At 43.7% G+C, this 22,925-nt stretch overlaps 1 protein-coding gene across 3 annotated transcripts in view; it reads right to left on the bottom strand.

Annotated features, from left to right (window-relative positions):
- Positions 1-19,440, bottom strand: part of klhl8 (kelch-like family member 8) — a 58,476-nt gene extending 39,036 nt beyond the window's left edge. For all 3 annotated transcript variants that reach the window (XM_070871046.1, XM_070871047.1, XM_070871048.1), the window contains exons 1-2: positions 19,157-19,440; positions 2,573-2,793 (exon numbers count right to left, since the gene is read on the bottom strand). In XM_070871046.1, the coding sequence (XP_070727147.1) occupies positions 2,573-2,770 (198 nt within the window). In that variant the 5' untranslated portion in view covers positions 2,771-2,793; positions 19,157-19,440. The remainder of the gene's footprint in view (positions 1-2,572; positions 2,794-19,156) is intronic.
- Positions 19,441-22,925: the final 3,485 nt, after the last annotated feature.

The raw sequence follows: 22,925 nt of genomic DNA, 5'->3' as shown, positions 1-22,925 counted from the left end.
GCTTCTGAAAAAAATCAAAACATTAATTCTAATAATTTTATTCATTATAAAAACAAGCAAAAATTTAAATTTACACACCAGAGATCACTAGCAACACCAAAAGATGTGAAGTTCAATAACAGTGTGTGTCTGTGTGTGATGTGCAACACACAACATTGGCAATTACTGCTATTACTTGAAGAAATGAGTGGGATAGCTTAAAAAAACACCTTATTTAATTAAACTAATTTGTTGCTAGCAATATCAGAAACAGCTAGTTTGGAAAGCTGATAATTTGCAGCTCGCTTGCAGTTAAACTCCAGTATGCCACTTACGAGCCACCCAGTAGGATTATTGCTGGGATCAGCACAAATCCTCCTTAAACAGCAATAAATAATAGGTAATCCATTAATGTATGTTAATCGAATTACATAAAATGTACAGCACAGAAACAGGCCATTCGGCCCAACTGATGCTCCACACGAGCCAATGACAGAGCCATTACGGTCATTGCCAGTAGCCTGATTATTTCAAGGAAGACATCAAATTAATATTTAACTCTCTTCACTAGAACATCGGCACAGTGGGGAGAATTTTGGCACCTCAAAACTCATTGAATCTGTTATGTGATTGTACAACTTTACCACCCTTCAAATTTTTAATTTTTAGCAATGTACTAATTTCAGTACTTCCCCTGAGCCAGCTTATGACAAAGAAAATACTGTTGTAATTATGCATAGTTCAATGCTTTTCATCAAAGCTCACAATTTTCAAAACAAACTTAGTTTGTTGACATTGACCAAAGTGTTTAAAGATCAACTATTCTATTTTATTTTAAACAAAAATTTGATCTGAAAGATAATAAATAAAATGGTTGTTTATTAACACTTATTCCAATAAAAAGAGAGATCTTTAAGCACCATTATCTCCTGAACATTAACCAGTTAACCACATTAATAGTTATTTATGTTGGTGACCAACAAATCTAATGCACCGCACTAAAAAATTTCCCAATATATTTCTAACAGGGACTAGATCAACCACCTACTAGCCTATCAAGGACATGAAAAAATACACCAAGCCTAGTAGAAATTTGTTGTTATCTGTGATTGGGATAATTGTCTGCATTATTCAAATAAAGGTGGTTAAAAGGATATTTAGACTGCCTTTATACTTCTAGTATCCAAAATAATTGGCACAAGATCGAGAGGGGAGATGATGAGTAATTTCTTCACTCAGTTATCGAGATCTGAACGCTGAAAAGGTGGTGGAAGTTGATTCCATAAATAATTTTTTTTTTTTTATAAAAGAGAGTTGAACAAGGAACTTACATGGTTATAGAAAAAAGCTGGGATGTGGGACTAAGCACGACTACTCTTTCAAAGAGCCAGCACAGGCATGATGGGCCAAATGGCCTCCTTCTGTGCTGCAAGTTTCTAGTGGGTTTCTGCAAAGAAGCAGTAATATAAAATCAGGAGCATAACTAGTATTCTGACTCCCAAGCACATTTTAACCAAGTAAAGACAAGTTTCACACCTCTGGCTTTGCATCAGGTGTAGTATAACTCAGATCACATGTTGGACAGCCTGGTCAATTTATAAAACTGACTGCAGAGTCATTTTAATTCTATGATGAGAATGTGGATGTTGCTGTCCATGCTCTCAAAACATAAAAAATGTACAGACCAAGGATCAGAGCTTTCTCTATACAGAATCATAGAATGGTCACAGCACAGAAGGAGACCATTCAGCCTGTTGAGCCCACACCAGCTCTCTGCAAGAGCACATCAGCTAGTTCCACTCCCCGTCCTTTCCCCGTAGCCCTGCAATTTTTTTTCCTTCAGGTAATTATTCAATTCCCTTTTGAAAGCCACAATTTGAGTCTTACAAGAGCTTTTCCCTGGCTAAGCTCAGAGTAACAAGACCCAATGACCCACAACCAGGAATATAACTCTGTTGGGCTTTATCGGCAAAACAATAAAATAGACTCAGGCAAATGTATTAAGGGCAGATGTGTCAGAAAATTAATCCTTGCAATTTTCAAGAGTCCAATGTGCAAGTCAGAAATTTCCCTGTGCCAATACAAGCTCCAACAATCCTGACTGAGCAAGTGATAGCATAGTTGCCAACACTTTTGTAAACAGGGGATGTCACGGCCGAGAAGAGTTCTGTAAACAGTAAAAGCAGTGCATAAAATTCTGCCACTAGTACACTACAAGGATTAAAACACAATATTGCGGTGCAACTGCTACAAATCTTGCTTCTGAGGAGCATGAATTCTGATATGTTGGGAGTCGCACCAGTGCATTAAGACATTGGAGCACCCTACTGCTCAGCATTTTCTACACTCATCGATGTGTGTTCTTATTGTAAATCTCTGTGATAGTCAGCCCACAAAAACAAAATAAGTTAATCTTTTGCTCCAAATAATTGTTTAAAATCAAGTCTTCTAATGAGGACAAACCTCATATTAAGATCAATTTTCATATCCTAATTTACTTTCCATTGGATGTCATCAGAAGTGAGTATTTTGATGCGAGAACCCAGGGTGTAAGATAAATGCCCAAACACAGAGGAACAGGTATTCCTCTCACCTTCAACGTGACATCACAGAGTTCTTTGGCTTCATAGAATTGATAGAGAGCGCGGTGATATTCCTTCCAAGCTTCATCTGCTTCAAAAAGAAAACCGCCATCTGCTTCGGTGTCATGGTCAAAGGACCTATTGGGAAGCTTCCTGTTCTTTAGTTGTTGATGCTTCAAACTTTCTGGAATCATATCACTTGAAGCCATTTCTTCAAATATTATGCCTTCAGCTGTAAGTACATAATTGAGACCTTCAAAGCACTACCCTTTGTGAATCAAACATATCAGTAGTATCTGCAAATGTATTTCTTCCTGGGTAAAAAAAATCAATTAGTAATTTCACAAACTCCCACATCAACACTATGCAGTTTATGTTAGCTAATTTCTATCTTTAAATAAACAGAATATTACAAACTCCTAGTTTTTATATTAACAATGAATAATGTGGGTCATTTTTAAAGCCATTTGATAGCAGTGGAAATTTTTGCTTCATTGAGATGCACTTAATATTCCAAAAAATAATAATTTTATATGCTGTATTCCTCTAAAATCAGGTTTTGCAACTGGCGTTTCCAGACCCCAGAGAAACCATTAGGGATCTGTGAGATCATTGGATTTACTACAATGTTATTTCTATTGTTGTATATAAACTGTAATAAATATTTTCTGCAATAAAATACTGTTCTTCCTTCAGGTAGCTGATATCTTTTGGAAATTAAGACAGGAGGTCCCTGGAAATGAGTCAATATTTGCAGTTTGGAGAGGGAAAAAAAATCACTGAGCAACTGATTAACTTTTATGAGTGTGTGCAGATGCAATAGCATTTTGGAGCTTCAACACATGTTAAAACAGAGAGAAGGGACACCATTTCAATTCCTCCTGCATTATATTCCTGATCTTAGCTGCAATGAGAAGGAAAACTGCTCTGGTCTGCCCTTTTACACCTCTGGAAGCTCGTTTTATGCAGCACTGTTGGAGCTTTGAGTGCATTACACAGCTGCTGGTGGTACATTGTCCAGAGAGACGTGGGGAATAAAGTCAAACCCAAACCGGAATTTCTTTAAGTTTTCAGTGCGTATTGAACCATATTTTAAGAAACGAGGTTATAAAGAACTAACATACACATTGCTCCTGAGCTTATATCAAAAATTACTTTTCATTTATGAAATAAAAGGATTCCCAAATCCAGCTAGTCATTGGATTGGCTCCAATGCCAGATGCAGTTTCCCCAATTAGTAGAATCAACCTTCCACTATTTACCGATTCAACATTTTGAAAAACTATTAGATTCCCCCTTAACTTTCTCTATTCCGGTGAAAAATGCCCCACATTTGAGCCTTTCATAACTCGAAAGGCCGAATGGTCCACTCCTGCACCTATTTTCTGTGTTTAACTTCAATAATACAAAATGTAGAAGTATATGGAGAAAGGCCAGGGCAATTCCAATAGATAGCTCCACCCGAGGGCCTACTTCTGTATTAAAATCTTTAAGGTTGAAACCATGTGTTCACCCACTTTGATCACAGAAATCAAAAGCAGCCAATCTGTATCCCAAAAACATTTTGCACTGTTTCTATGCTTTCTGAACATGCTTACGATCTTGTGCATTGCTTCACACTGCTGAAGAACACAGGGTACAAAACTCAACAGCTTTTCGTGGAGCAATATAAATTTATACAACTAATACTGATTCATCCCAATACAAAGGCACCACAACACTGACCTTGTATAGAAAGAGTGGCAGGCAATCAATCAGTGTTTATGAAAACGAAAACATGGATTTTTCTAAAATGACTCACGTTAAACCAATTCTGTTGTATTTCTGTGTCATTGGTATTTCAGGAGCATGGCCTGGTAAGAATTTCACAAAAATAGAACTGGCAAGTGTGTTGAGAAGGAGTGGGAAGAGGAACATAGTACTGTCAAATATAATTACACCTCAGTTCATTTGGATTTTCACACAGATGTCTGCAAATTTCCATTTTTGCAGATTGGGCACCTCATTACTGCTCAACAGGGAAAATGTAGACCATGCACCAAACAGAAGCATAATTTGCATATAAAACAGCAACAGTAAATTAGATTCCCAGCAGTTGAAGCATTCAGACAATTATACCTGCTGTGATTGGATTCAATCCTCCTCAAAAGTCATTTAATGCAATTTTTCCGGTAATTTCTTGACACATCAGTAGCAAAGGATTGCAGTGACTTCAATGAGCAAAATAATCTGAAGCAGTCATTCCAAAAAGTAAGGTCTGCTTTATCTTAAAGATTTACTGCAAAGTTTTCCATGTCGGAAAGTAATGACACCCAGTTCTCAACACTGTACATACCAACAATAACGGATGGACAATGATGGCCAGGTAAAGACCATCTGGTCCATCAAGCCTGTCCCACACAATTACAATACCTTGTGCATCACAACATATACACTCCACCCCACCCAAAATCATGTGATCTCCTAGGAGAGGCAAAAAAAGATTTAAAAACCCGAGCCAATTTGGGGAAGAAAATCTGGGAAAGTTCTCTCCGACCCATCTAGGCGATCGAAACTAGTCCAGGAGATCACTGTGGCAATTAAATTCCCTGCAGTACTTACCTTCTGTAAGAGGTGATATCTGCCGCAGCCAGAAACAAATCCAGCTTTTTCTTGAAGGAATTCAGTGAGTCTGCATCTACCACATGAAACGGCAGCTTGTCCCAGAGGTCTGCTATTCTCTGGGAAAAGAACCACCTCCTGACATCTAACCTGGATTCAGCTTTATACAACTTAAATTTGTGCCCCCTGGTTCTGCCTAACCTAGTTAATTGAAATAAAGTGTCAGCTGGAAATCTGTCTATTCCCTTCATTATCTTATAAACCTCAATCATATCCCCCCCAAAGTCTACGCTGCAAGATATAGAGTCCTAACTCTCTTAGCCTATCTTGATAGCTAAGATGCTTTAGACTTGGAATTAGTCTAGTGACCCTCCTCTGCACCCTTTCCAGAGCCTCAGTATCACCCATGTGATGAGACCAAAACTGGACACAAGTGCGGCCTGACGAAGGTCTTGTACAAGAACAAAACAGTACGCCTTGTCTTATACTCAATTGTCCTATGGATATACAGGTTGGCATCGAAAATCCAGAACCTTCGGGACTGAAGCCGTTCCGGGTTTTTCCAGATTTTCGATTTGTTTTCTGAAGTCACGAATCCGGAAACACCCGAGCCCAAGTTCGGTCATATCCAGATTTCGGAACCTCAAAACCGTGGAGGGAGAATTCCCGCCGAGGAGGTCGTCGTCGGGCGGGGTCCTGCCAAGGAAATCGTCGTCGGGCGGGGCCCCGCCAAGGAGGTTGTCGTCGGGTGGGCTGGGTGGCCCTGCCGAGGCGGTGTTCAGGCGGGCTGGCGAGGAAGGCCCGAGGTAAGGGCGGCGAGGCGAGGCCCGAGGTCGGGCAGCGGCGAGGCCCCGAGGTCGACAGGGTCGTCCAGTTCGGATTCCGGAACATTTTACCGGTTCCGGACGACCCTGCCACGGATCGTCCCGGAGTCCGCATCTCCGGATTTTGGACGCTGCACCTGTACCCCAACACACGATTTGCTCTAGCTTTGCGGCATGGCATTGATCATGTATCTTTATTGAAAGTTGGCATACAGGTACAGCAGGCGGTGAAGAAGGCATATGTTATGTTGGCCTTCATAGCTAGGGGATTTGAGTATAGAAGCAGGGAGGTCTTACTGCAGTTGTACAGGGCCTTGGCTGGACTGACATATGAGGAGAGACTGGATCAACTGGGCCTTTATACATTGGAGTTTAGAAGGATGAGAGGGGATCTCAGAAACATAAGATTCTGACGGGACTGGACAGGTTAGATACGGGTAGAATGTTCCCGATGTTGGGAAAGTCCAGAACCAGGGGACACAGTCTTAGGATAAGGGGTAGGCCATTTAGGACTGAGATGAGGAGAAACTTCTTCACTCAGAGTTGTTAACCTGTGGAATTCCCTGCCGCAGAGAGTTATTGATGCCAGTTCATTGGATATATTCAAGAGCGAGTTAGATATGGCCCTTACGGCTAAGGGGATCAAGAGGTATGGAGAGAAAGCAGGAAAAGGGCACTGAGGGAATGATCAGCCATGGTCTTATTGAATGGTGGTGCAGGCTCGAAGGTCCGAATGGCCTACTCCTGCACCTATTTTCTATGTTTCTATATTTCTATCTCCACCATCTTTAATGCCTTTCCCTGGAGGATGTATGAATGTTGAGCATTTGCCCTACCCACATGCCTAACACTGCACTTATCCAAGTTATACATCATTTTCCAGTCTTGTGCCCAATCTCCCAACACATTAAGATCTGCCTTAATCAGATGATCCTCTTCTACATTTCTAACACTTGCACAGATCTTAGTATCATCTGCAAATTTGCAAATTGTGCCACCATCCCTGAATCCAAATCATTAATAAAAATAGCAAAAAGCAACGGTCCCAACACTGATCCCTGCAAGACACCGCTGGTGACCGGTCTCCAAACAGATCCAAATCTATCTATAACTATTCTTTGCCTGTGCCCTGCCAGCCATTCTGAATCCAGCTCAAATATTTCCACTGATACCAGAGGTTCCAAACTTATGCAGAACCTTGTCAAAAGCTTTTTTGAAATCTAAGTAGACAGTGTCTACTGGGCTTCCCTCATCCACCAACTTTGTAACTTTTTCAAAAAATACAATTAGATTTGAGAGACATGATCTCTTTTTTATGAAGCTATGCTGGGTGCCCCCAATATGTCCCTCCCTATCCAAGTATTCATATATTGCATCCTGATTGCATTATGATTCTTTCAAGCACCTTGCCTATTACTGATGTTAAACTGATGGGCCTAAAGTTACATGAGTCTGCCTTGTCACCTTTTTTAAAAATGGGGGCTACATCAGCCTCCTTCCAATCTGTCGGAACCATTCCAGACTGCAGTGAGCTATTAAAAATACAGGCCAGGGGCTCGCACAGCATAAGTCCCATCTCCCGGAGGACCCTCAGGTGGATATCATCCGGCCCTGCTGCTCTATTTTTAAGTTGTTAATTCTTTCTAAAACTATGGGCCCAAGTTTCCCCAAGACTTGCTCTATTTTTTTTTGGTGCAACTAGATTTTTTTGGAGTAACTTAAAGGGCTCAAGTTTCGGCTTTCCCTTAGAACGACGCACCTCCGAGGCACGCCTATTTCATAGAACAAAAAGTGCGCCTATTACCTACCTCCGTATTCTGCGATATTTTTCGGGCCCGTTCCAGGCCGGCACAGCACAGCAGGAGCTGCTGGGGGGCGGGGCCAAGGCGTCGCGCTGAAGAACTGCCAGCAGGGGGGCGAGGCTAGCTCACAGCATCACATTTAGTGCCGGCAGCCTTGTGCATGCGCGCTGGAGCATGCACGCATGCGCAATGGGACACAAACATTGGCACTCGGCTCTTTTTAAAGGTAGAAGAAGAACAGTGGTGTTTGCTTTTGTGGAGCTGTGGAAAGGTTTGAGCGTGATTTTTTGTGCCTGAAGGAGTGCCTTTAGCAGCACTCTGGAAGAAATCACCTACGGAAATCAATGAGTACTGTTTGTTGCTGCTAAACTTCCAGAACAAGTGTTGTATAGGTGCATGCAAAATAGGGACTGTGTATTTTGAAAAATCAGTGTCAATTCAATACAGCAATGGAACAACGTCCACCAAGAACAAAGAATTTCTTGCATGAGGAAATGGAGACATTAGTTAACGTCATTGAGCAGAGATGGCAGGAGCTGGATACCAGCAAGAGGTCACACAAAAGTGCCACCCAAAGAAGTGAAGAAACGCTGGAACCAAATTGTAGAAGATTACTGCGCAGTAGTGCATACCAGAAGATCTGGAAGCCAGTGTAAAAAGAAATGGCACGACCTTGGTCAAGTAGTTAGTGTAAGTAATATTTTCATTTTTCAATGGAATCTTAATTGTAAATGTGATGATCTGTATATGTCCCACCCTGCAGAAAGACGCACTCTGTAAAAAGTTATATTTTAATCTTTGCAGAAGAAATTGGGCAACAAAAGGGAAAGAACTCCAACAGGAGGAGGCGTGCCAAATCTGCATCCACTGACACCCTTGGAACCGAAGGTCACTGCTTTGATGAGTCGTACATGGAGAAAAGCAATCAGTACAGTACAAGCTGGGCCCACACGCGAGGGAGAGGCCAAGTCCTGAAAATGCATCGTGGCCCTTCAAATCAACCTGTTGCCTGGCCTGCTATGTATGAGAGTACTCATGTCACTCATCCTGTCCCCTCCTGTGCTGCTAAACATTTGACTGTTCTGTTATATTTTGCAGAAGATGATGCCAATCCTGAAGATCCTGAAGATCGAGAAGAAGAAGAAGAACAAGATGCGGATGATCCAGACGAAGGGTGGCTGCAGGCGTGGACTGAAATATCTTCAGGGGAGACCTTAGAACTTAATATTTATGAGCCCACATCAACGGACATCAGTGTTTCAAACCCTTGTATAAGTTCTGGTTCCACCTTCCATGGTTTCACAGATTCCGACATTGCGGGTCCCAGTGGTGCTGCTGGTGTAATGCAGCAGTTTACAGCCACTGCCCCACCATCTCAGCCTGCAGCTCCCACTGGAATGGTGCCACATGCAAGACTCAGGGCCCCACCATCCCAGCCCACAGCTCCTACTGGAGTGGTGCCATTTGGAACACCCAGTGTCCCACCGTCCCCGCCTGCACCTCCCACTGGAGTGGTGCCGCGAGGCAGACCCAGGCAGAGGAGGAGATTGGAAACACGCTCTCCTAAGATGCAGCGTGCAACAGATGTGGCTCAGGTTGTGACATTGGGTGTGGAGAGCAATGACCTCACCCGATCACTCGCGGGCAGCGTCAGTGCAGTGGGTGAAGAGGTAACGGTACCGACGGAAGAAATAGCAGTAATGTCACGGGAAATGCGGGAGGAAATGTCCGAGGGAGTGCAAGTGAGAAATGGTTGCAGCCTTTCTTTGCTGCTTTTGTTCTTGTTCTTGATGTAACTGTAGTAACTTTTTCAAATTGAAATTGTTTTGTAAGTTTTGTAACTTAAAAACCCTAAGATCACTTATAAGTTGTAAAGTGATCTTAAAGAGTCATATTAAAAAGTAAAGTTTGATGCAAATATTTTATTACACCAATGTGAACTTTTCAATAAAATATTTTTTCATTAAAACTGAATCATGTTCCATTAACACGACACAACATAAGGAACGACTCCAAAAAACAAACATGTCCACGCGGAACAGTTGTCACAGAGCCCTCAGGCATCAGTAATTGAAGCGTTCACGGATGAGCTGCTGGCGCAGGGCTCGAGCAATCGTTAAAGGAGCACGATGGACTGCCCTCCTCTGACCTCGTGCTCCGGCATCAGACACTTGCATGCTTTTTTGACTTTCGTCATCATCCTCATCCTACTCTTCCAAATTACTATCATCTGGCACTCTCCCCTCATGTGGGTCTTCTGGTTCCACTACCAGCTCCTGCTGCCTCATGATGGCTATGTGGGTACAATCAATGCAGCCCTGTACCTTTGGGAAGCCAGCAATCCTGAAGAAGCCCACAGCCCTCTCATGGGTCGCTTGTGCGGTCATTGGGAAATTGATGAAGTCATTCCTCCGCGCATACAGTGCAGCCGTGACCTGGTAAATGCAGGCATGTATTGCACGTTGAGAGATGGCGCACACATCTCCAGTTATAGCCTGAAACGATCCCGAGGCATCGAAGGCAAGTGCAGCTGTTACCTTCACTTCAACAGACAAGGCAGTTGGCATTCTGCTTCTGGGTTGCAAATCTGCTCTCAGCATATCACAGATCTCAACGACAACTTCTCTGTGGAAACGCAGTCTTTTGACACAATCAGCCTCATTCATGTCCAGGTACGAGCGCCTGGCTTGATATTGCCGACATGGGTAAAGTCTCCTGCCCATCAACCTTCGGGCTATGACATTCCTGGTGCGGTGAGCTCTAATCAATTCTCTCCTATGCAGTGAATTGCTGGCGAACCATTGCATAATCCGTGGTGTTGACAATGCAGCACCCATTCTGCAATTACAAATTTAAGTTTCAAACTGCTATCTGGCTGCCTCTCCCTCCTGGTGCTTTGCACACCTACCCTGTCCCCTGGCCGAATGGCCTCAGCCTCCCTCGCAGCTCGAAGGCTGCTTGCTGTGTCTTCGGCTGCCGTCGAGCCACTGACGCTGCCCCTGTCTTCTACATGGAAGGAAGGCCTGCCTAAAGCACCGCAACTCGAAGGCTGCTGCTGCTTCACACAGGTAGGAATATTCAATATTTTGTATTTGCTTTGTTTATAATTTTTTATTCAAGATGGCTTTTTATTTGTATAAGTAAGACTGTTGAATGCTTGTAGAATTTAATTACTCCCCCCCCCACCGCCTCTCGTTCCCTATGCCTGATTTGTAACCTATGCCTGATTTCTAAAGTGTAGGCAAGGTTTTTCTGAGCGTACAAAAATCTACACTTAATCCATTCTAAGTTAGTTTGCAGTAAGTTTTCACTGCCTAAACTTTCAAAACAGGCGTAAACAGGGGCCAGACACTGGAGATGTGTGCGCCATCTCTCAACGTGCAATACATGCCTGCATTCTTTTCTTTGAAAAGAAAATCTGTTCCAAAATGAAACTGATTAGAACTGGAACAAACTAAATGTCAAGAATTGCAATTCCTAAGATACCCCATTCTAAACTAGTTGCTCCAAAAAACTAGGAGCAACTCAGTCCGAAACTTGATCCCAACATGCTTTTATGAAAGGGAAATCGTGTTTGACAAATGTATTGAGTTTTTGAGGATGTAATTAGCAGGGTAGATAAAGGGGAACCAGTGGATGTAGTATATTTGGATTTCCAAAAGGCATTCGATAAGGTGCCACATAAAAGGTTATTACACAAGTTAAGAGCTCAAGGGATTGGAGGTAATGTATTAGCATGGAGATAGAATTGGTTAACAGACAGAAAACAGAGTAGGGATAAATTGGTCTTTTTCAGGTTAGCAGGCTGTAACTTGTGGGCTGCCACAAGGATTGGTGCTGGGGCCTCAGCTATTTGCAATCTAGATTACTGACCTAGATGAAGGGACCGAGTGTAATGTATCCAAGTTTGCTAATGATACAAAGCTAGGTGGGACAGTAAGCTGTGAGGAAAACAAAGTCTTTGCAAAGGGATATAGATAGACTAAGAGAATGGGCAGTAAGGTGGCAGATGGAGTATAATGTAGGGAAATGTGAGGTTATTCACTTTGGTAGAAAGAATAGAAAAACAGAATATTTTTTAAATGGTGAGAAACTTTTAAGTGTTGGTGTTCAGGGAGATTTGGGTGTCCTTGTGCAAGAAACACAGAAAGCTAGCATGCAGGCACAGCAAGCAATATGGAAGGGAAATGGCAGATTGTCTTTTATTGCAAGGGCGTTAGGAGTATAAGAGTAAGGAAATCTTGCTACAATTGTACAGGAGTACTGTGCACAGTTTTGGTCTCCTTATCTAAGGAAGGATATACTTGCCTTGGAGGCAGTACAACAGAGGTTTACTAGATTGATTCCTAGGATGAAAGGGCTGTCTTATGATGAGAGATTGTGTAGAATGGGCCTATACTCTCTGGAGTTTAGAAGAAGAAGAGAGGATCTCATTGAAACATACAAGATTCTGAAGGGGATTGACAGGGTAGATGCTGAGAGGTTGTTTCTCCTGGCTGGAGTGTCTAGAACTAGGGGGCATAGTCTCAGGATAAGGGATAGGCCATTTAAGACAGAGATAAGGAGGAATTTCTGCACTCAGAGGATTGGGAATCTTTGGCATTCTCTGCCCCAGAGGGTTGTAGATGCCGAGTCTCTGAATATATTCAAGGCTGAGATAGAAAGATTTTTGGAGTCCAGGGGAATCAAGGGATATGGAGATCGGATAGGAAAGTGGAGTTGAGGTTGATGATCAGCCATGATCTTATTGAATGGTGGAACAGGCTCGATGGGCCACAGGGCCTACTCCCGCTCTTATTTCTTATGTTCTTATGTTCAACAATACTCAAGCAGGAGTTTTAAGAAACATTTTGTGCTTATGTAAGGTTGAAGGACTTTTAGAAAGTTTATTTAGAGAATGGTTGTTTTAATGGCAGGTGTGTGTTGGGAGATAACTAAATAATGCATTATACTTCAGGAAAAAAATCATAATTGCTGAAAATCTGGAACAAAAACAGAAAATGCTAGAAATGTACAAGTCAGTCAACATCTGTAAGGAGAAAAGGCAGGTTTGGATATAATCCTTCATCAGAACTGAAAATTCGTGAAATTTAAGGAGACTGGGGTTGCCAAGATGTTCCCGAAGTTCTGTGAAATGACCCAAGCGAAGAACCAGGAGAAAGGCAAACAAGTATACACAGAGTACAGCTTAATTTATCAGCCTAAACATACCAAGCCTGTGCCAGAGCAATATCCTTTTAAAAAAAGATAGCTATGCAAGTCTAATTTGCTAATTCATTGAAGAGTCTAGACTAGAGGTTTCTCACTGTAGCAAGTGGCAGAAACAGATGATGTAGCTCCCTATAAGTTTGATAGGATAGACAAAGCAATGTTTCACTAACCTGGACAATAACTATAAAGGAAATGCTTAACTTGTGTTGCAACAACACACTGGACATGTTTATCCTTTTATGAACCAGAGTGGAAATCGAGAGGACTGTGGATGAGAGAAACTATAAACAGCTACTGAAAGTTATTGGCTGCCCCTGATCCGTTCAAACTCTACCTAAAAAGAAAAATGCTTCGGAATATATTGGAAACTGGTGGAGCTCCCAAAATCTCTCCAGAAAACAATGAAAATCTTTAATTGCACTAGGAATCTCAGTGCATCATGTATGCATCCCTGAACAAAATAATCCCTGCAAGTAGACTGATAACACCAGAGTCTCATTTTTCAACAACATTGGAACAGCAGTTTAACCGTGAAAATGTCAGCTCGAGCTACTGATAATACATCATTTTTTGGCACCAAATGCCAAAGTTAGGTAAGGACAACACAGCCAACATGTTGAAAAATAGAGGCTACTCGGAGTATGTTATATATAGTGACAGATGGATCAGGAGCTATTAGAGATTGCAATGCAAAATGGAGCACGAGCTTGCAGTCAAGGGAGAAAATGAAGGCAGGTCATGAGTGTTCTGACAGCAACCTGCTATTTTAATCTAGATTGCATTCTTGGTTACTGACCCAATAGTTACTTTGCAAAGCACATTTTAGATTTCTAATTTTTAAAAATGCACCCCCTGATTCTCAGTTCCTGAAAGTGAGGTCATCTTACTCAATGCAAACATAAAAACCTCCCATAGGCAATAAATAATTAATTTTCCCACACCAGACATGTGTTATTGTTTGCAGAAAGTTCTCCCCCCCCCCCCCCCACTTTAAAATATCCCTTCAGCCCCATTGTGCCATACAGATGCAGCATCCAAAATCCGTAGTTCCAGAATCCGGACCAATTGGTGGCAGGGTTGTCCGGAATCTGTAAAATGTTCCGGAACCCGGACCCGCCGACCGAGGTCCCGCCGCTGCCTGACCTCGGGCCTTGCCTCACCGCCCCTCGCCTCGCCACTGCTCGACCCGAGCCTCACCTCGTGGCCTCCTCGCCAGCCCGCCCGAACACCTCCTTCGCAACGAGTCTGCCCGACCAGCTCCTCCGCGGTGGGGCCCCGCCCGACCAGCTCCGCTTCGGCGGCGGGGCCCTGCCCGAACACTACTTCGCCGACCCGCCCAAACATCTCCTCCACGGTGGGGCCCCACACGACTAACTCCTCTTCGGTGGTGGGACCCCGCCTGAACCAGCTCCTCTTCGGCGGCAGGGCCCCACCCGAATACTTTCTCAGTGGCGGGGCCCCGCCCAAAATCCGGAAATACCTGAATCTGGGCTCGGGTGTTTACGGATTCGTGACGTCAGAAAGACGTTCCAAAGTCCGGCAAAACGCAAAACCGGAACAGCCTCGGTCCCAAGGGTTCCGGATTCGGGATGCTGCATCTGTATTAACTTTAGGAAAAGAGACTGCCAGTAGCAGGAAGCTGAGGGTAAGCAGCAGGCCAAGTGCCAGATGGAAAACTTTTTAAAAGAAATCCCAAATATCACAGTAAACACACAGTTGGAGTTTTGTTCCGCTATAGCACAACTTCAACCAAGTCCCAGTGGAGAAGACCAATATAACTTGTCAATTTTCATTGCAAAATTTGACAAGCTGGAAGGAGGTAACACTGCTATTCAAGAAAATCCATACCAAAAATTTATTGTTGAAAAACTTCACTGTTTAATATCGAATGATTCTGGAACTTTAATGCCTACTTCCACCTGTGTAATATTGCCCAACTCCACCCGACCTCAGCCCAGCTGCTACTGAAATCTCCATCCATGCCTGTTGTCACCTCCAGACTCGGCTATTCCAATGCTCTCCTGGCCAGCCTCCCATTCTCCACCCTCCATAAACTTCAGCTCATCCAAAACCCTGCCATCTGTATCCCAATCATCACCAAGTCCCCTCCCTCACTGACCTACATTGCCCCCCACTGCTCCAACGCCTCAAATTTAAAATTTGTGTTAAAAATCCCTTAATGCTTGCATCTCTTTCTCTGTAATCTCCTCCAGCCCTTCCCTGGTCACTCGGTTCCTCTTACTTCGTGAATCCCCTCTGCCCCCATCCTTCGCTCTATAACTAGCAACCATGCCCTCAGCCGTCTAAGCCCATGATCTGAAATTCCTCCCCCAAGACCCTCCTTAAACCCATCTCTGTCACCCCTCCAAATATCTCCTCCTTTGGTTTGGCATCCATTTATTGATTACATCTCTGAAGTGATTTGGGACATTTTTCTACATTGATTGTGCTATATAAATCCAAGTTGTTGTTGTACACTATAAGCCAGGTTCAGGCTCCATAGATACCAGAGTGTCTTCATCACCACCATTTTCATAATTAGCACTCTACAAAGATCCCTAAATTCCTTGTGTACTGCATTAAAACTATATTCCCTGTGCTCCTGATACACTATTCTTGGTTATTTGCACAAACGAAACAGGTGCTTTTTGTTATGTTAATGAAGTAAGGCACATAACGTCACCATTTAGCAGAAATCTTGAAAGTCTGTCGGACAGGGGCAGATATAAGGAAATTAATAAATATGCAACTTAGAAAGCACAAAATCAATTAATGACGTGTTATCACAATGCTATAAAAGTCCATTAAATTGGCATCAGCTTTGTTGAAAAGTTTTTGCCGACTTTATGTAAAGTTTAACATTCCCACAAATAAAGAACATTAAATAAGACATGATACGTATTCAGAGAAGAAAAAATATTAGTATAAATAAAGTGAAAAAACAAACCAGTTACCAAACAGAATAGCTCACAAAAAGATAGCAACAAACAGGATAAGAACATTAAGAACATAAGGAATAGGAGGAGTAGGCCATTTGGCCCCTCGAGCCTGCTCCGCCATTTAATGCGATCATGGCTGATCCGATCAAGGCCTCAAGTCCACTTCCCTGTCCGCTCCCCATAACCCTTTATTCCCTTATCGATTAAGAAACCAAGAATGGGGGTGGGTAGCAGAGGATAAGATTCAGAATTGGATTGTCTCAGGAAAGTTACGAACAAATTTGGGCAGAGGAGGAGTAACAGGAGGTTACCAAGGAGGATAGGAGAGTAGAGACTGGTACAGAACCAAAGTTATTTCAAACAAGTTAGAGATTTTGCCAAATCCACTGTAGTCTTGAGATACATGAAGTCCTCAGATTTAGCTACATGGGAAAGCAAAAAAAAAGCAGTTGCTGTGTTTCTGTCTGTTTATTATTCCCAGCACAACAGAAACTCACTTATGATAGAACTGCCAAACCAAAACCAATGGTGTCTAATATAAAATTTCAGTTAGAAGCTCTAGATCCCCAGAATAAGCAGTACAAGAACAACGGGGACACATACCTTAAAGCCAAATCCTTAAGAATCTTTGTAAATCCAGAAGTAACCCAGGACATTCCGACAACAAATGGACCACGGTACCTAGTTCTGCATTTTTGGTCAGTCCAATGCCTGACACAGACAGAAACCCCTCAGCACCCTGAAGAATCTCCACATCAAGCTACTGAGCAATCTACCTGTAGGCTTTGCCTCATGTGAAATGTACACACTCTTCCCAAAGGGACGCATTCCACTTAACAAATCCAGAGAGCTTGGGCACAGATTGGTAGAGCCAAGATTTAGGGACCACCCTCCCACACAAGTGTGCAAGGGCACTGCTGGAGTTGAATCAGTTAAAACCATGAAGCTTACCAGAGCAATTTCCAGCTGCTAACTCAGCTGAGATCACAGAGGCATTGACTTGCAGAATTATCTGGAACAATGAGGAGAATCCCAACTCCCAGTGATAGCTCTATCCATCCAGGTTCCAACAGTGAGTACTGCAGACCGGCCTGCTTCAGGCATTAAATTACTGAATCTACCACAGACAGTTGATTTGGTTCCAAGCTTCTGTCACCAGATGTGTCTCCCTGGAGCCATTTCAACCCCACATACCTGCAATACATCTCCATCACAACTTATCCATCTGGAAAAAACATGTGGGAGTTCTATGCAGCCCATTAAGCTTACTGAATTGAGAAGCTAAGGAACATGCATGACAGGCTGCACTGCAGTTATCGTGGAATTATAGAAGTTTACAGCACGGAAGGTGGCTATTTCAGCCCATGCCGGCCAACAAAAGGCTATTCAGCCTAATCCCACTTTCCAGCTCTAGGTCTGTAATCATGCAGGTTATGGCACTTCAAATGCACTTTTTAAATGTATTGAGGGTTTCTGCCTCTACCACCCTTTCAGGCAGCGAGTTCCAGACCCCCACAACCCTCTGCGTGAAGAAATTTCCCCTCAACGAATTACTTTAAATTTATGCCCAGTGGTTGTTGACCCCTCTGCTAAGGGAAATAGACTCTCTGTCCACTATATCTAGGCCTCTCAATTTTATACACCTCAATCAGGTCTCCCCTCAGCCTCCTCTGTTCCAATAAAGCAAATCTAGCCTATCTAATCTGTCCTCATAGCTTACATTCTCCACTCCTGGCAACATCCTCGTAAATCTCCTCTGTACCCTCTCCAGTGCAATCACGTCCTTCCTGTAATGCGGTGACTAGAACTGCATGCAGTACTCCAGCTGTGACCTAACCAGTGTTTTATACAGTTCAAGCATAACCACCCCCCTCCCCCTTGGTTAATAAAGGCAAGCATTCCGTATGCCTTCTTAACCACCTTATCTACCTGGCCTGCTACTTTCAGGGATCTGTGGACATGCACACTATACTTCAGTGTTCTACCATTTAATGTGTATTTCCTTTCCTTGTTAGCCCTTCCCAAATTATCTCACACTTCTCTGGATTAAATTCCATTTGTCACTGTTTTGCCCACCTGTGATATCTTCCTGCAGTCCACAGCTTTCTTCTTCATTATTGCTTGCTCTCTCATTTCCTCTCCCAGAATATTCCGTAAACTCAAAAACCAGGAATGAAAATACTATTCGTTATTAAAAGGTGCACAAGCCTCAAAGTTTTGGGTGGCAGGTGAGATGACGAAGGCTTTTTCCAAGCACAATCTTTTCTGGCCTTCCTCACGGTTAGTGTCCTTCAAAATTAATTTATTAAAGTTAAGATTAATTCTCGTATGTTGGCGAGTTCCCAAACCTTCCATCATAGGAACAGGAGTAGGCCATTCATCCCCTTGAGTCTGTTTCGCTATTCAATCAGATCATGGTCGATCTGTACCACAACTCCATTTACGTGCCTTTGCTCCATATCCCTTGATCTTTGGGCAAGTGGCTGTACGGAGGCCGAATGAGTGGGAAATGAAGAGAATCTTTTACAGATCACTAGATCTCCTAGCAGCTCTCGTAAGTGTTTCGGGGGAGGCCTGACACCAATCATCAACCCTTTCGATTCCAGGTGGTTAGTGATCAGAGGAGAGGTGAACCGGAGAACGGAGAACGATTTATACCCATACACAAAAATAGTGCATAATTTTGCCCATCCTGTACATTATCCCTGATAATGGAGGAATACACTCCATTGATATGAACTAACGTGTTCAGCGGGCTTTGTTCGCGAGAGAGCCACAATCTGGTGGGGAAAACTTCACAACACATCCGCGTCCCCGCCCGCCACATTGAGCTATCCGTTACCGCATTAGCGAGGACTATAAAGTACAAAGCTGCCCTGAGACAATCAGTTCGAAAAGTCATCGGAGAATGGAATATTGCCCAACCCCGAGGTGGTGAGCAGAAGAACAGTTGTTTACCAAACACACCAAGCAACAACACATGCACCGTGTTCAGAAATAAAATCAACCCTAGTTCAGGTATACAGCCTGGGAATTTACTCTTTGTTCATGAATATTTAGCAGACATTAACCTACTCTAATCCTTAATCCTAAAATAATTACAATTTAGTCAGTTTGCATTCCAGTTGAAATGATACAAATCTCGAGTTTTAGTTTTTTTTCAAATATTAAACGAATTACTTATCTGTGCCAGAGAGTCCTTAAATTCTCAGCCATACCTTTTTCTGTTCGGTCTCTGCAGCCATAGCAGACAGAAGCAGTAACTCAGCACAAGCCAAGAGCCCAGCTCTCACTTCTTACGGTTTTGTCTCACTTGTGGGGACACACTCTGCAAAGACACAATTTGCTTCCCCGTTCTCACTGCAGCGCAAGTCACCGTGAATACTTCCGGGTTGTGCGGGGAGAGGGGAGAGGCGAGAGGCGAGAGGCGAGGAGGGCAGGAGAGCCGGTGCTCCGCTCTCTGTCCCTCTCGCGCTCAGCTCCTGTCACTCGCACACGCGCACCACCCTCGGCACCGGGAAAGCTTCTGAGGCGAGCGCGAGCCGAGCGCTTCCGTCCTGTTGTGCGCGCGCGCGCTCTCGTAAGAGGTACAGCTAACTGTTTTTCATCTTCGAAATACTTCATTAATGATCTTCAGGATGATTTGAAAACTGTTGAATCCTCTAGCGTGCTGCTGATTTGCAACAGACCACGAAGGAACTTGAAAGGACCGAGTGCAAGAGGAATTAATGTGCTGCATAATTGTGTATGAAAACTGCATAAAGGCGTGGGAAACATTTGGCGTAAGATTGATGTCTAGAGTTAATCATTTGTGGTGATATTGCAACTTTCAATCTCAATGGTCCAAACAATGAATTGCTCAAATAAGAGGGGGGAAACTACCGCTGTTAAAAATGCACAGCGACGCTGGTAAAAGTTGCCCATTAATCGCAAATTCACTTAAAGATATTACACGACACAAACTACTGGAGAAATCATTTATTTACTAGCAAAAGCAAAATATTAGAATATAAGAACATTTTTATAGTGCAAGTGGCAATGCAACAAAATATGCAACCTCAAAATGTTAAACAAATGCATTCAAGTAAAGTTCTGGCATTTGTTCCTTTGATGCGACGATTTAAATGTCCTTGAGAAGGGTCAAAATGTCTTCTGCCTGCTTCGATCCGGTCCATTCTCCGTAGCAAATAAACCTGGTACCGTTAAAATCTCCGCTTTACTCTTCTGGACAAGCTCCTCTATTTTCTTCTCTAACCGTCTGCTATTTCATTAAAGAATGAAAATACATCCTGTCAGAGAAACGAACCATTTCATATTAAGGTGAATTTGGCGCATAAGTGGAGAATGTACGAGTAAATAATTGAAAATGCAATGCAAATTCCAACTTTTATTCTTTATGCCCCGCCCCATAACAACAGCAGCTCATAATTAACAGGATTACTTTCTGCCTGCCATGAAACCCAATTAAGTAGCCACTGAATGAATATCAATTTTAAGGTTTCTCAAACTTTTGGACTATTTTCTTGTTCCAGTTGATAAGGATCCTTGAGATGTTCCTGCTTGACCAGCCAAAAGACTCCCACTGCGGGAGGAGGAGTCCATGTTCCACCTTTCTGAAGGGTGTGAGAGTTGCAGCCCCTCTTTCACGACTTGAAGGGGCTGCTCCTCAATTTCTGACTGTACTTCAGTCTCACGTTCTTGATCTTTGGGCACCCGGAGGGGAGGAGGGGCGGATCGGTCGGAGAGCCTCCTTGTGGGACGGCCAAAGTTGCTATCAACAGGTCCAGGCAGCGGGTGGTCGAGGGGGTCGTCCGGCCCAACTGCCTACCTCCCTTCTGCGGCAATGTTCGCGCCCGGGTGTCCCTGGAGATGGAGCATGCATGTTCGAGGCCTTCTGTGACAAGTGGGCACCGGAGGGACTGGAGTGCATCATCACAACCAGTAACAACATTTTAATTTGACTTAAGGTTCCTTGAAACGTTTGTTAATTTACAGGTTTATTGTTTGACATAATTGGCAACTGCCAGTATCTGAAAGAGTACGTTCAGTATATCCCCTACAATAATTCCATTTGATGCTAATTAACTGTTGATTATCACGCATTCCCACATTACAACAGTGACTACACTCCAAAAGTACTTCAATTGCTGTAAGGCGCTTTAAGACTTCTGATGGTCGCGAAAGCCGTTGTATAAATGCAAGTCTTTCTTTCTTTTCATTAAACTTGCATTTTTTAATTAGTTCCTGGGATGTGGGAGTATTGCCCATCCCTAGTTGCCCTTGAGAAGCTGATGGCGAGCTGCCTTCTTGAACTGCTGTAGTCCAAGTGGTGAAGGTACTCCCACAGTGCTGTTGGGTAGGGAGTTCCAGGATTCTGACCCAGCAACGATAAAGGAACGGTGATATATTTCCAAGTCAGGATGGTGTGTGACTTGGAAGGGAATTTAAGTTGTTGTTGGTGGTGTTCCCATGTGCCTGCTATCTGTGTTCTTCTAGATGGCAGGGGTTGTGGGTTTGGGAGGTGCTGTCGAAGAAGCCTTAGTGAGTTGCTGCAGTGCTTCTTGCAGATGGTGCATACTGCAGCCACGGTGGGCCAATGGTGGAGAGAGTGAATGTTTAAGGTGGTGAATAGGGTGCAGATCAAACAGGCTGCTTTGTTCTGGATGGTGTTGAGTTTCTTGAGTGTTAGAGCTGCATTCATCCAGGCAAGTGGAGAGTATTCCATCACACTCCTGATGTGCCTTGTAGGTGGTGGAATGGCTTTGGGGAGTCAGGAGGTGAGTTACTCACTGTAGAATACCCAACCTCTGACCTGCTCTTGCAGCCACAGTATTTCTGTGGTCCAGTTAAGTTTCTGGTCAATGGTGATCCTCATGATGTTGATGGTGGGAGATTTGACAATAGCAATACCATTGAATGTCAAGGGGAGGTGGTTAGACTCTCTTATGTTGGAGATGGTCATTGCCTGGCACTTGTGTGGCACGAATTATACTTGCCACTTATCAGCCCAAGCTTGGATGTTGTCCAGGTCTTGCTGCATGCGGGCACGGACTGCTTCATTATCTGAGGAGTTGCAAATGGAACGAAATACTGTACAATCATCAGCAAACATCCCCACTTCTGACCTAATAATGGAGGGAAGGTCATTGAAGAAGTAGCTGAAGATGGTTGTTTATATCATTATCATCATTAGTCCAGATCCAAGGTCATCCCATCCTCTGTCGTTGAATTACAGTACGCAAATGACATTTGCGTCTGCGTACACTCGGAAGCTGAACTCCAAGCCATCGTCAACACCTTCACTGAAGCATATGAGAGCATAGGCCTTACACGCAATGTAAGACAAGGTCCTCTACCAACCTGACCCCACCACAAAGTACTGCCCCCCCTGCCCCCCCGGATCATCAAAATCCACGACGAGGCCTTGGACAACGTGGACTATTTTCCATACCTTGGAAGCCTACTGTCAACAAGAGCAGATGTTGATGACGAAGTCTAACACCGCCTTCAGTGTGCCAGTGCAGCCTTCGATTGCCCGAGGAAGAGAGTGTTTGAAGACCAGGACCTCAAACCCGGCACCAAGCTCATGGTCTCCAGAGCAGTAGTGATACCCGCCCTCCTATATGCTTCAAAGACATGGACTATGTACACCAGGCACCTCAAAGCACTGATGAAATACCACCAATGCTGCCTCCACAAGATCCTGCAAATCTATTGGCAGGATAGGCGCACCAACAGCCGCAGCATCGAAGCATTGACCACACTCGATCAGCTCCATTGGACGGGCCACATCGTCCACATGCCCGATACGAGACTCCCAAAACAAGCACTCTACTCGGAGCTCCAACACGGCAAGTGGGCCCCAGGTGGGCAGAGGAAATGCTTCAAGGACACCCTCAAAGCCTTCTTGAAAAAGTGTAACATCCCCACCGACACCTGGGAATCTCTGGCCCAAGACCTCAGTGGAGGAGAAGCATCCGGGAAGGC

This window comes from Pristiophorus japonicus, chromosome 2, assembly GCF_044704955.1.
Source record: "Pristiophorus japonicus isolate sPriJap1 chromosome 2, sPriJap1.hap1, whole genome shotgun sequence".
Lineage (NCBI taxonomy): Eukaryota > Metazoa > Chordata > Chondrichthyes > Pristiophoridae > Pristiophorus > Pristiophorus japonicus.
The sequence above is the reverse complement of the archived record's forward strand: the minus strand, read 5'-3'. Positions and strand labels throughout refer to the sequence as shown.